Source organism: Elaeis guineensis, chromosome 6, assembly GCF_000442705.2.
Source record: "Elaeis guineensis isolate ETL-2024a chromosome 6, EG11, whole genome shotgun sequence".
Taxonomy (NCBI): domain Eukaryota; kingdom Viridiplantae; phylum Streptophyta; class Magnoliopsida; order Arecales; family Arecaceae; genus Elaeis; species Elaeis guineensis.
Genome location: NC_025998.2, coordinates 110,704,185 through 110,718,872, shown reverse-complemented (window position 1 = coordinate 110,718,872; position 14,688 = coordinate 110,704,185). Strand labels below are relative to the sequence as shown.

Sequence of the window (14,688 nt, the reverse complement as noted above, 5' to 3'; positions counted from 1 at the left end):
GGTCTAGCAGCAACGACGATGGGTGGTAGCAGTGGATGGCCGGTGATAGTAGGCCGACTAGCAAAATGAAAAAAGAGGCCGAACTGGGGCCTTTTTTGGCTCAATCTTTTCGGGTCCCAGCCTGCTCGCCAATAGCTGGGGTTTTGGCTCCAATTGAGAAAACTGAAGCCAACATAAAGGAGAGGCCGAGGTCCTCAGCAAGAGACGCCAGCGACAGAGATGGCTAGAAAAATTTGAGAAAGCTCGATCAAAACAGAGATAAAAATAGAGATTTCTTTCTCCTATTAATTTTCGATGAAATCAAAACCAACGATGGTGCACAGGACCATGGAGAGAAGTGCAGGGGAGAGAGGACATGAGTTTGGGGCCTTACCTCAGCTCCAGCGGCATCTCCGGCTCTAATTTTTAGTGGGTACAAGAACAGGAAGCCACAAGCTTTGACAAAAGGAGGAAGAAACAGAGAGAAAGGAGGAAAGATGCTTGTGGTGGAGGGTCTTGGAGGAAGGGGGAATCCTATTTGTAGAGCCATAGGGTCTCGATGGCCCTAGGACTCCGATTCCTTCTTGGATTCAATTAGAGAAGAGGAATAAAACTCCGAAAAGGAGTCTTCTTGGTGTTTGTTTTCTGTTCGTTGGGGACCTAGGCCGACTAAATGATGGGCCGGACCGGGCCATCACAGAACTAAGGTCTAACACCATGCAACGACTCAAGATGTTGTACTATGCATTATGAACCATCATGAAATAACCTCAGAAGTTATAATGGTGCAAAAAATATCCACAAAACTTCAGAAACATCTGCTGCTTAAAGGGGTTACAAAGTGGAAGAGGAAGGGTAAAGATAATTACTAACTAATGATGTTTGTAAAAGGGAATATAGGCTGAATAGATGGAGATGGCGAAAGCAAAGATGGATAGATAAAATGAAGCACCTAGAAGCACCAAGTTTTAACTAACTAATAGACCCCAAAAGATAAGTTGGTAAGGGTCAACAATGTATAACCCCCCATCATGTGCACCCTAAACAATACATGTGGAAGGATAACTAAGTCAAGACAGATCAGAATCAGAATAATAGATAACTGGGGATAATTAAATAAATAACTTCCCGCAAAGCTGAGATCTGGTAATATGTTAAATAACTTCCCCCAAAAGCCTCAGCTGATAGGGTAGTCAACAATATATATTATGCTTAACATCCAGTCAGTTCCTTGCACCCCTATCTTTGTTGAGATGGCCATAGTGATGAACCCACAAGGTCACTGAATGATAAAATGGGGTCAAAATTGTTATTTGGCCGATAACAATGCTACAATGGTTTAATCCAGTCATATGGTTCCAAAACCAACATTAGATCAAATATCACTTGATAGACAGGAATCAGCACTAGAATCTCAAAAATTGGAAGATAATTGCAAATAGACCCATATGCCTGTGTACATAAGATCCTTCAACCATCCTTGCCAAATAAACAGCTTCACTATCTTGTAGGCTGATTTGAGTCCAAATCTGAGACATTATCAAAATTGGGAGTGCTTTCGAGTTCCAATCTAATGATGCTTCGTTGAGCCAAGCTAACAAGTTGCCAAAATGATAACTGCCTGGGGAAGTGATTGCAGGGGAGCTGAACTCGTTTAGTATATGATATCTAAAATATATTAAGAGCGAAAAGGGAAGTGATAATGAGGCTTACTGGCATGGGCTCATTATCATATATAAGTAGACCTATGTTGAACATGCTTCCTTTTATGCAGTCACTGGCATGAAGGTGGCTAAAGAGCCTTAAAAAATTTGACAGTATAACATACAGAGTCCAAAGAGAGTATCACTTCTGGATATTTATCATCATATAACAGTTAATTGATTTTACGTCTCAAAAAGTGAAGAAAACTTGCATGCTTGACTCCATATGCTAATAATCCATCCCATAGAGTAAACAAAACTACAGGCTCAACTAAAACTGCAGCTATGAAATGCAACTCATATTCTTAGACAGTAATACCAAAAAAGGGATCTTACCTCAGGTTTCGCAGACCCCACCATAAGCAATAACAAAGCTTTGGAAAGAATTTATGTGATGAAACAACTCCAGATGTCAACGACTGCTTATAAATTCCAAAATTAAAACAGCAAATTATCATCATCCAGTGAACACTGCTTGCCAGTCACTTCCCGACTAATATTGTTCCATCTGGCAAACAATTCCAAATCCTCACTTCCACAATACAAGTAAGATGGATCACACCATTTAACACTCCTACAAGCTAAATGCCAGCAATTGCTTTCACGTTCCACAGCTAAGTAGTACCAGAAAGCACCAACTATCTGTAAATACAACACAACTTACACAATAATGATGATGATAGTAATTATAATAGTTGAAGTATCAATAATATATCTTGGCATATTAGTGGATAACAATACTGAACAGCATTTATATTATGAGTCAATCAGCAGTTAGAGAAGAAAACCCTTGATTGTAGTCTGCTGTCTCCAAGGGCAGTTGCATGTGTGTATGGGCATATGGAAGCACATGCACATACTCAGAGATGATGAATTCTTCATTTTTTTTCCCTTTTTTTTTTTGTTTTTTTATGAGCCAATATGATGAATTCTCTTTTGACAAGTAATTAAAACATAAACAAAAGGAAAAATAATTAAAAAAAACTTAAAGCCAATCTTTACGACTCATTTTTGTGTTCCTAATAAAGAGTGGCATATATTCCTCATGTGTGCAAGTAATAGAAATAATTTAATTATTATTTCTCCACCAGTTAATACCTATTTTTTAGCACTTTTTTTTTCTTGCTATTTTTCCTGATATCTATGTCAAATCTTCTTTTGTATCCTTAGTAGTTAAAACCTAAACCTTCCATCATGGTTAACCTGAAACCCTAAACTTTGAAGAGTTAATCTCATCCACTCAATGCCTAAATCCTCACCTCTTCACCTCTATTATCCCCCAATATTTGATCAAAATCAGCAACATACCTACAGTTTAAACAGAAATTCCAAATGCCTGGTATAAACTCTAGTTCATTTTTCTTTCCTTCCATTCAGAAAATTACTTGCTAGTTCACTTGGAACCAAAACTAAGACCTTTGCACTAAATGATGGCAATACAGGAATCTGGTTCCAGGCACATATTGAAACATAGTTCCATATTTGTCAGGCTCATCTCCATCTCCACATAATTTTTGTAGCAAGAATGCAATTCCACATTCTAATTCTAACCAAAAATTAGAGATGAACTAAAATTGTATTTAATTAGATTTTGAAAACTTAATTTGCAGAAAGTTAGATCTTAACTTCAGATTTTTGGCTTTTTATCTCATTTCTAGCAATTTTTGACACTAATTTTCAAGGTTATTTTTCTAATGAGTTTTTAAGCCCTACATTAAATAGGACTATAATCTACATATCCGACTTTAGATCTAGGTTGAGGTGGCAAAGCTTTTGTAGTCATTTTTTTAGCATTCTAAAGTGATTTCCATGACTTTCAATGCAGGGTCACATAGAAATACAAATGCTACTATTTTTGGATTTTTTTTAAATTTTTGAGATAATGGAGTCTTTGATTGATTCAGCATCCTATATTATGTATTAATTGTGTATGTTAGAGGTCTAGGGTCCATCATAGATGAGTTGAGAATCCTCTCATTTTAAGTAAACATTGTTTTAAGGTTGTTTAAGTGTCCATAATATAGGTCCATAGAGAATGACGAATTTTCTAGGACTTATGAAATTTCTTGAATTGAATTAGCTTGTTTTTGGAGAATTTTCCTTAACTCTTGTCTCTCTTGTCTCTACATTCCATCTCATCCTCTATCCAACTCCATTTGCTTCTCTTTTCCCTTCCTTCTGCTATCTTTCTCACTGTTTTGACCGGCATAAAAAAATTAGAATATTCAGATCTAATCAAGTTCAAATAAGGTATGCTGTGTCAGTAGCGGGCCTCGTACCTGGTTCCACCCAGTTACCATGTCAGTATGCCTAGTACAAGGCTGGTTCAACATGCTGAATGTCGATACATCCCCCATGCCATGTACTGGTACCGAACTGGTATGGCATGATATGCTCCATATGCCCAGTTCAATAAGATATGGCATACCTTGAGTTCAAGTTTTATTTCTGCATGCATATATTTTATTTGCAGCCCTAATGTCATGGGATCTGCATCAGGTTTCCCACAACCTATAGGTGAGCTCTATCTTAAACCCCACTAGATCAGCCTAAAGCTTATCCTACATTAACATGCATTCATCATCAATTGCATTAGAAAAGAAAATTCTCATGGAGTTCAAATATATGTAAGGATATGTAGAACCATGGTTGTTATGGGTCACTGCTTGGGTGGTCGGTGGGCCTTTAGATGCCTAGGTGACATCTGTCTGGAAGGTCACCTACGTTAGCATGTACACATGTATGAGTGCATGTATATCATTATGTAATTATATATGGACATACATGCATATGTGTGTCTATGGGTGTAAAAGAGAGGACTTTGCACCCACTATCAAATTAGATGATGCTGGTTGTAAAATGAAAATCTATATTGTTGGATGTGATTTACATCATTTAAAATACATGCAAACAAAAAAATCATAATTTGGAGATCCCCCTGCCTATGCAACAAGTGGGTCCCAATAAATAGTTCCAATGGGCAAATTATGGTGTTTAATTTTTGTGGTAACTTGATAGATACACAAAGGTTATCCATATCATACGAAGTTTTGTTTGTGGGCATTTCATCCTTGTAGATCACATCCAAATGTTTAGATTTTAATTATGGGGGTTATAACTGCACCCTACATATATACATACACAAAAATACATGTGCATATACATGTGTGCATGTTTATGATAACACGAAATTACCAATATGAGATAAACATCAGATTGGAGATCATGAAATATTGAATTGTATCATGAACAGGGAGGGGGGGAAGCTTTGAGTGCTAAGAAAGTGACAAATCTTTTGCCCAAAACGAGACTCATGCTTACACTACCTTTTAAGCTAGGATAACAATGATATGTTTTATTACTTCTATGATACCTTTGAATATGTCTTGTAAGTTTTTTGGTTGTTCATGTTGATCATTTGTGACCTTAGGCATGTTAAAATGATAATTTATTGAAACATATTGAAAAACTACACACAATTGCCCTAGTACTTCACTGATCACCTAGGGAATAGGTTAGATCCATTGCTTGAGCTTGCCTATTCTATGTGACAATAATATGTTCGACCATGCCCCCCACTGAGTTTTTGCCATTCAATCAACCTAATGGCCAATATTAAGAATGATCATATTCTATTTCTATGAGTAAAGCAAAGGCAACTGTTGTAGCATCGAATTCCTTTGACTTGATCTGAATTTTCTTACTATTTTGAGACCACTTAGGAATTCTTAGGTATGCGATTATGCTTACCATTAATGCTGTTATGTAGAAGCTTATTCCAAGGATGATGCCTAATTTATGGTCTTTTGTGATCGATGGCAACCTGAACTTTGAAGAGCCATAACTTGTGATGTTTTAGTTCCTTCTAGCAATACCTTGTTCTCAGGGTCCATAATAAGATATGGCTATTGGAAGTGTTGATTGATCATGAAAATTCACTATAATTAATTTGTGGCTACTTTCAATAGCCCTATCTTATTATGGACCCTAAGAACAATAATTTTTCTACTTCACATATGTAATTAAATTGTGGCTGCTTTGATTCATTTGGTGGATCTTGATATAGTTTTTCTTAATGACATTGATTATGTAAAATTCAAATGATCCTGTTATTGTTCATCTTGCAATATAATTGGAAAGGGAATGCTTCAGTTTACGCAAGCAAGACCTGCCATTCATTCAGCATTGGCTTGCAGATAAGAACCATCATATATTGAGAAGTTTTCTATGCTATGTCCAAATCTAATGTCAACCCTGTATATTGATGCCAACTTCATGGTAAAGGCATCTCCTGGCGAAAGAATAGCTTGCTATAGATGGTGGAAGGTTATTGGTATGTAGAATATGCAACTTGTTGATTACACAATTTAAGTGCATGCAATTAAGGGCCACTTCCATGGCTTCTACATACTCAAAAAGGGCGAACTGCACTAAATTCCGAGGCACATATATGTCCATCAAAAAGAAAATAAAAAATAAGACCTATAATATCAAGAAGAAAAATTCATGGCCGTGTTTTATCTATTGTTCCATAATATGATCAGAAGAGGTTCTGTTTGGTTATTTTACATTGAACTTCATTGCCTCCAAAAAATATTTTAAATTGAACCTCCACACACAACAAAAAGGAGTTTTTCATGAATCATAAAGTCACCCAATCTAATACGTACTTACATGACTGGCAAGCATATACCACAGCAGATAGTATGCAGCGCCAGCCCAAGCAGTTTCAGCAAAGACGCCAGCTGTCCTTTTTAACTCTGATGTTAATGGGAAAATCCGGAAGAATCTCGGAATAAGTTGAAGCATGACAATAAAAAGCAATGCATCTTTTGTAGTCCTTACATCTATACCAGTTAAAGTATTGAGGAATTTCCAGACTATAATCTGCACAAGATCATAGAAATAATGTCAGCCTAGAAAAAATATAAAAACAAAAACAACATACATCCATGTTAAAAGTTCAATTAATCAAAGTGTGTGAGGCTGTGAGCATTTTAAAAGCTTCAGCATCAGTCAAAACCTATACAGTATAGGGCTAGTTACTCTAATATGAGCATAGGATTTCTGCTGTGACCCAAAAATGAATGAGACCACCTAATCAATAAAAACACAAAACATACACTGATCTTCATAAAAGCACTTAAATCCAATTCTTGTGCATGATGCACACTGGTTTTCATGCATTTAATGCATGTGTATTACCCTCATGCTTTTGAAATGGCAGGCAACTGCACATGGGGCATTTTGTTGTTTTTCAGTAGGCTAATAATGGGAGTTGATTACATCATGGGAGTTGCATCAGCAACCTTACATTTTAAAGTACAACCTAATGGTTTGAATATTAATGACTGGTTGATTTGTTATGTGCATATGTTATCCATAAAATAGTCACGGGAATTTTCACAAGGTTGTTCAATTTCCTGAAACTTAGTGGATAGTCACAACAAGTAGTTTCTCAATCTATTAAATAAGGATAAACAAAGGAAACCAACAATATACAGATAGCAACCAACATAGATCATTCCAACCACACAATAGTACAACATTAGAAGTTATTCCTATTCATTCATTTTTTAGGTACCTCACCGGCACTCAGTCTACATCAGTATACATATAGAAATAAAATAGTAATTATTTGGTAGTCAATTGGATAGATTGCAATGAATGGTTAAGCATTTCCTTCGCATAATAGGTAAAAAAAGGGAAAAATGAACAGAGCAGAAAACTTTGTCAAAATAGAATTTGTACAATGGTGATACAACATCATAGCATCTTTCTCATTCAAAGTCGATTGATTCAAGTTTTATGTACTCATAACCGAAAGGCTGATGCCTAAGTTGGAGATGGATGCAATTGATAGCTTTTAGTCCCAAACAACTAGCTGTCTAGGCTTCATCAAGTGGAAAATATCCAAACCACATTGAAGTAGAAACCTTATGGCTCAGCAAATTATAGACTGTAGAGTAGGTCTGGTAGGTTATTTGGCCTGACTACAGGTCCACATGCAAGATTTCAAATGCAGAAAACTGTATGACAAATGACCTAAAACTATAAAGAAGTTGCAGTCAGAAAGAAAAGTACTGGAATTCAAAAAATGAAAACAAAAGAATGACACAGATGGGACAACTAAGCAAAGATCAATTTTGGTTGGTGATTATGATAAACATATAAAAGAACATATACAGCCAAACTTATGAAGTAAACTGCATCTCCAACAACCACCTCATCAATAACAATAACGTTAATATGCAGTTGGAGATTTTAACCAGAAGGATAAAAGAATTTATATCTATATTTTGACACATGAAAATAATCCTAAAATACATATATGTACCACATCAAGAATGTAATCTATGTCAGAAACATACTAACACCCACATGAGCATCAAACCTTGTAGAATTAATTTAGATTCTTTGAAATGAAGAATCATGGTTTAATATGAAACAATCCCAAATCGTATCAATCAATTCTAAGAGAATTAATGCCTTGTTATGCTTTTTTGCTACCTCTAATCCACTATTGCATTATAACGTATTGGAGAACGTGATGTTTATTTTAAGGAAGCCTGGATGTTTATGACACATATGCACATCCTTAACTTAGCATGATATAGATTTTTTTTCCTTTTGACAAACAAATTCATCCATAAGGATGTTTCTATGTTTACCATGTCAAGCATTGTCACAAACAATCACAGATGCTTTAAACATCAAATATGACCGGTCACTTCATCATCCAAGCCCTTCCAAAGTAGGTTGGTTATGGAGCATAATTCTATGTCAAGAAGGCTTCCCCTAATCAAAAGAACAAGTAGATCTTTAAAGCGGCTTCAAACAGGTAAGATTTGATGAAAAATTCCTTGTTGAGGCAACTTTTGGCAATAGATTGGTGTTTGAAACATAGAAACCTAGTTTACAGGCTGAGATGGGTCCTATGTCAGGTATAGTGTAAGCTCATGCGAACTCTAAACTTCCTGTATTGGAAAATATCTAGTACAAATGTTAAGACAGGATAACAGGTTCTCTAATTTCCTAAAAATATTAGGGATTTTTTCATTAGGCTGCAATGGAATCAAGGAACCTTATACCAAAAATCATGCCAACTACAAGTATTATTATTAGTAAAAGGAAAGTCAGGACCTTTTCTTCTCATATAAATATATCTTCTTAGCCGAAACTGTTAGGAGTCATGAGATATTATTTATAATCCCTGTATATTGATACCGTAAATTGTGATTAATTCTTTATCAGCTGCAAAGTTTTTGTTCATGATACTTTTGTAATAGATTCTTAACAATGCATTCATCCCAAGGGAACCAGAAATTTTGTTAGATCTAAATATTGCTTACCAAAAGTCCCTATGTACAGAAAATGGCAATTCTTAGGTGGCCAAAGTAATGCCATGTGATGAAAGAATCAAGAAAGTCCCCATTCTAATTATTCAGTGTAATGCTAATATTCTTAGTCAGCAAAGATAAAGGGAACTTAGAAACATTGTCAAAGAAAAAATAAATAAAAGAAATTCTATACAAAAAAGCTAAAAAGCACTGAATTTTTCCAATCTGCAAAGCCAGTGTGAGATGATTAATTTCTTTTCTGAAATGGCAAAAATGCCACCTTTCAGGTTTGAACCGAGAACCTCTCCACAGCACATGCACTGAGAGGGGCGCCAACCAGCATGCTGAAGTCCTGTTGGCAATTCACAAATTATTAATTACTGGATTATTTTCCAAGTAATGAGTCAAGGGACTAGGCTTGTCTTTTAAGGCAGAGCTCACAATTTGTCCCCAAAAAAAAGGCCCACGAAAAAATACAGAATTTTATTAGGATAAGAAGTTAGTAAGTTTGTTTACTGATAACGTACGGTTGGTCATATATGAAATCTGATAGGACATCTGATCATGGATGGCCCACAATGGTGGTCAATACTGGAACTTTCAAATTTTTCCAAAGAATAGTTATTAAGGTTGTAAGATATCTTCTGGATAAGTAACGGTGATCATAAACAATGCATATAAGATATCAAATGCCATATTTCATCAGAATCTAGGATGAACAACTCTAAAAGCCAAACAACCGCAGACAAAGTTTGGGCACCAGAAAAAATGAACAAGGACTTGTATAAATTATATGAATGATTGAAATACCCAAAACTACAGATATGCCAGTTCTTCAAACCTGCGGAATTGGTAGCACAGACAGAAAGTCAATGGTGAAGTAGCGTCTCAAGTATCGCTGAGCTATCTGTCCAGGGTCAATCACAAGCTCACCTCTACCAAAAACCCGAGATGATGGAGCAATATAAGCAGTACGAAATTGAAGAAACATACGAAGAAGGTAGAAAGCATCAACAAGTGTCCGCACTGTGGTTGTTGTGATTGCTAACTTTCTATCTATTCCAATGCAATTCTTTTCTTGATCAACTATAGGAAGATAAAAGAACAATGGATCCACTGCTACAGCAAGAATACATGATATGACAAAAAGCCTGTTCATTCTTAGAAGAAATTTATCTTGAGGATCATATATCTTTTTCTCATAAACTCTAAGATCTTCTGGAAAAACTGCCTTAGAAACACCAAATCCAAGAGATTGACCAATTGATTTAAGTCGTTCAGATCCCCTTCTCATTCCTCTCTTGAAGGATTTTGATGGGTTGTTTGGTCCAGGACAATATCCTTCAACAGCGAAACCACACTTGTTCATTCTTCCTGTATCAGAAGCAAAAGATACCCTAGGACTTGACTCCAGCCTACAACACAAACACACAACACACACCAGATTTAAATGTCAGTTCACTAAGGTAGAAGAAAAGGAGCGACTTGCATCTTCAATAACAGATTATTTTGATTACATTGACTGAAAGAAAAGTTCAATCAACAGTCAGTAAACATTGAAAGTTTTCTGCAAGATTACCAACATTTATAGCATAAACACAAAGATATTGCAATTTTGCCCATTGGAATAATAAAATGCGAATAACTAACATAATCTCTCTCTCTCTCTCTCTTTCCCTCTCTCTCTCTCTTTCCCTCTCTCTCTATGTGTGTGTGTGTATGTGTTCCATGTTTATTTTCCTCCACCACTTAATATGACTCATCTGTCTTCAACTCTCTCCTCTAGGGGAAACCTTAGAGTATAAGTGTAATACCCTAGCCCATCAACCCAGCCCAGGTGGCTCAAGAATTTAGTTTGCATGAATCTTAAAGCATGCAAAAAAATTTAAAAAAAAATTAGCTAGCACGTGCATAGCACGTGCTGGTTGTGAGGAATTGGACTCCCAACGGAGTCCTCTTCCTCACGATCTCCTAACGAAAATCGGAAGCCAGGGAGGACTCGGACTCCTCCCCCAGTCCTCTACTCCCTTTTAAAAAGGGGCCAAGCCTCCCTTCAAACCCCACAATTCCGATCATTGTTCATTGCTGGAAAGAAGCCCAACTTCCTCCCTTTCTTTCTTGGGATTTTTATTGAGTTCGCTCGAATCGCAGGCTAATTCTCGCTAGAAAAATGAGGTAAGGCCCTCTTGATTCTTTTGAATGATCTTCTTCCTATCCTCCATGACCGTAGATCACAGATTTTGGCTGGCTATCGTCGGATTTAGGCCGAGAAAACTATTAACCTGTTATTCCCTCAGTGTTGCCTAGATTTCCAACACCATCCATCACCATTGATCGCTGGATCGATGACCCTCGGTTGTGCCACCATAGGCTGCACCTCCAGCCATTTTCTTGGCAAGACTCCCTTAGAGTTAGGGGGAGAAAGGGATTCAAGAATCCCCTACTTCGCCAAATGTGAGGAAGAAGGAAAGAAAAAAAAGAAAAGAAGAAAACAAAAATAAAAAGAAAGGAAAAAAAAATAAAAAGAAAGAAAAAGAAAAAAAATTCTCCCTCCTCTCTCTCTTCCCTCTTCTCTCTCTTTCTCTCCCTGAAATTATCTCTCTCTCCACTTTCTCTCTTTACTTTCTCTCTCTAAACTCTAGACTGTTTGGCTTTTTCCATGGATTTCTCTCTAGAATTGTGTCTCTCTCTAAAAGTTTATCTCTCTAAGATTGATCTAGTAAAGAACTTTATTTCAATGAGTTTGATTGATTTTGGTGAAGGGATTCTGACCCGTAGTTGCTGACTAGCATGCTGACACCCACTTAGCCATACTAGATTCCACTAGCTTTGTTTTTTCATAATTTTCATTGAACCATATGTACACTAGTTCAATTATGATTTGATGAAATTATCTTACTCCGACCGATCGAGATACCAGACAGTGATGTCTGATCAATCCTATTGTATCTTGTTAATTTTTTTTTTTTGACTCTCTCTTCACTTGATTCATGAACTCAATTAAGGATTCCCAACCCTATCATTTTGAATCTAAGTTGATCCGGGAGCCAGACTCTGAACCACTTTGTTGATTGAACAACATATCTGTACCATCCGAGTTTTCATTGAATATCATAAGATCCGAATTTTATTGATCTCTATTGAATCCTTGCATATTTGATGATTTTGATTAGATGAAAATATTTGATCAAACTGATCTTTAATTATCGGATTGTGTACTGACCTTCATCTTGACTCTTGTGATCTTATCAAATAATATTGATTTGATCATCCTTGATCTCTGTTAAACCATCTATATCCTAATTAGATCTCGATCGGATGAAATTAGATGATTGAACCAATCCAAACCATCGAATGTAACTATTCATCAATCTTGTCTCTCTATAATTACTCATACTCTTTCTAATATTGGAATTGATCCTGTATAGGGTTGTAGATGTCTGATAATGGGATACTATGAAATGATTTATGAACCGAAGATTTTGAAAAGAAATTTCTAGAATTATATGAAATTGTTGGAATGTATATGAGGTAAATAATGCTTCATTTTTTCTAGATTTATCGGCAAATTCTAAAATATTTTTTAGACATAATTTATGAAATGATGCACAAATTTGATGAATGATATTTTATTATTAAAAATATCTTATTTTGAAATATTATAATGAAGTATGATTGAAAGTATTGATTTTGTTATGCATTATACTTAATTGATTTCGATACCACATGATTATGTGTATTCTTGTCGAATTAGATTATGAAACATGATTTATGAAAAGAATCTTGATTCAAGATGACTTGAACTCTCAACCTAACTATATGAAGGACCCCACCAATAGGGGCTAATACATTGGCAATGGACTAGTCCTAAGGATTTATGTTACTAGTAGATCTGTGACAAACTGCCAGTAGATCCGTGATTTCCTAAAGACTTGCTATATGATGATACATAGCATGCTGTAAGACGACATGCAGCTTACCTCAAGATAATATGCGGTTGTTATGATTTTACTGTAAGATGATAAGCAACAAGCTACAAGATGATACGTAGCCCACCACAAGATGATACGCGGCCCACCATAAGATGATATACGGCATTATAATCCTACCACAGGGATAATAATGTCCTATCTCATGGTTGATGAGAACTTGATATTTTGAAAGAATTAAATTCTTAAAAGAAACTTGAATCTTGAAAAGGAGTCGAATCTGACATAAATTATGCTTTGATAATACTGCATAATAGAAATTTAACTCCGAATTGATAAATTTTATATGCTTACTTTGTATAAATAATTTATTTATTTTATTGTCTGATTTAATCTAGTTGAAATGATCATTGCTTACTGGGCTATCTAGCTCATTATTTTTTATTTTATTATTTTTAGATTTTAAGTATTAAGATGATACAAAAATATATATGGGAGAGTGATTAGAAGCAGAACTTTGATGCTTTTATTTTGGATTGAAAATCTTATTGAATTTGATATAAAAATTTTTCAATATTACTGAATTTATTGGGATATTAAAGTTAAAATTTAGATTGTTAAATTTAAACTTAATTTATTGACTAATTATTCTGCTGTTGCTTTATAATAGTATGATGAGATGCCTTGCATGCTCATAGGGAGAGTTCTCTATAAATATGCAGGGGTTATTGCGACCCTTGGCTCGCAATCTCAGATCAGAGGCATGACAACTTATATGGTATCAGAGCATAAGTGGATAAATTATGATATATAAAATCAAATATAAAATGAGTGTAAGTGAATAGATACTAGAAACATTAAGATATATATCTATAATGATTGCAGTATAAGTTATCTTCATGATTTTTGGTTAAACCTTGAGATTATGAATAAAAAGATCGCTTAAGAATAATGATTCATAGGGTTTAATATGTGATATAGCAATCTATGGATCATGATATGATTAGTTGAATTTTGATCTAACGTAATTGCAAGAGGATTGATCATGAAAATTTATTATATATTATGATTATTAATTTAATCATTAGTTATTCTAGTGAATTGTAAGCTAAAATTTGATGTGGGAGAATACTGTGGTATTGCTTTTGATTCAGTGGCAAGATAAAAAGTCATTCATAAAATGTTGTTTAAAGTTTGGACTAAGAAAAAAATCTTTTATGATATCTGATAAGAATATTTTTTGAAGTTGAACTTGGTATAAGGATCATATATATAAATGGTATAATAGAAGGAATGCATATTTGGGAATATAGCAAATAAGTTTGTTTCTGATGGAAAAAAAATAATTTTATTTAGAGATCATAAAGTATTCATCTCGATAGAATCATTAATGATTTTGATTATCATCTTTAAATCCAAATTATAGATCTTATTGATATCTCTCGAAGACTATATGGTATATATGAAACTGCAAGTCAAAGATGATGTATATAAGTTGAAGAGAGATTCTCTACCATCGTGGTAATAAAATTTTTGATTTGCCATCTTGGGATTAAGATAAAAGATTTTAGTTATATCTACTGGAGAATTATAAGATAAATGTGAAATTTTAATTTAAAAATTTTGAGATTATGAATTGATCCAAAGTTCTTTTGTCATTGTTATTGAGATCTCTAGTAAAATCTAATATTGAATGGAGAATTGGATTTTAAACAATTTGCATGATTATTATGGGAG

General features: G+C 34.9%; 1 protein-coding gene across 1 annotated transcript in view; it reads right to left on the bottom strand.

Moving 5' to 3' along the window:
- Nucleotides 1–14,688, bottom strand: part of LOC105046801 (probable cyclic nucleotide-gated ion channel 5) — a 69,709-nt gene that overhangs the window by 18,220 nt on the left and 36,801 nt on the right. Inside the window, 4 exon segments of the mRNA XM_029265061.2 lie at nucleotides 2,019–2,131; nucleotides 2,133–2,324; nucleotides 6,357–6,569; nucleotides 9,864–10,437. Of these exon segments, the coding sequence (XP_029120894.2) occupies nucleotides 2,019–2,131; nucleotides 2,133–2,324; nucleotides 6,357–6,569; nucleotides 9,864–10,437 (1,092 nt within the window).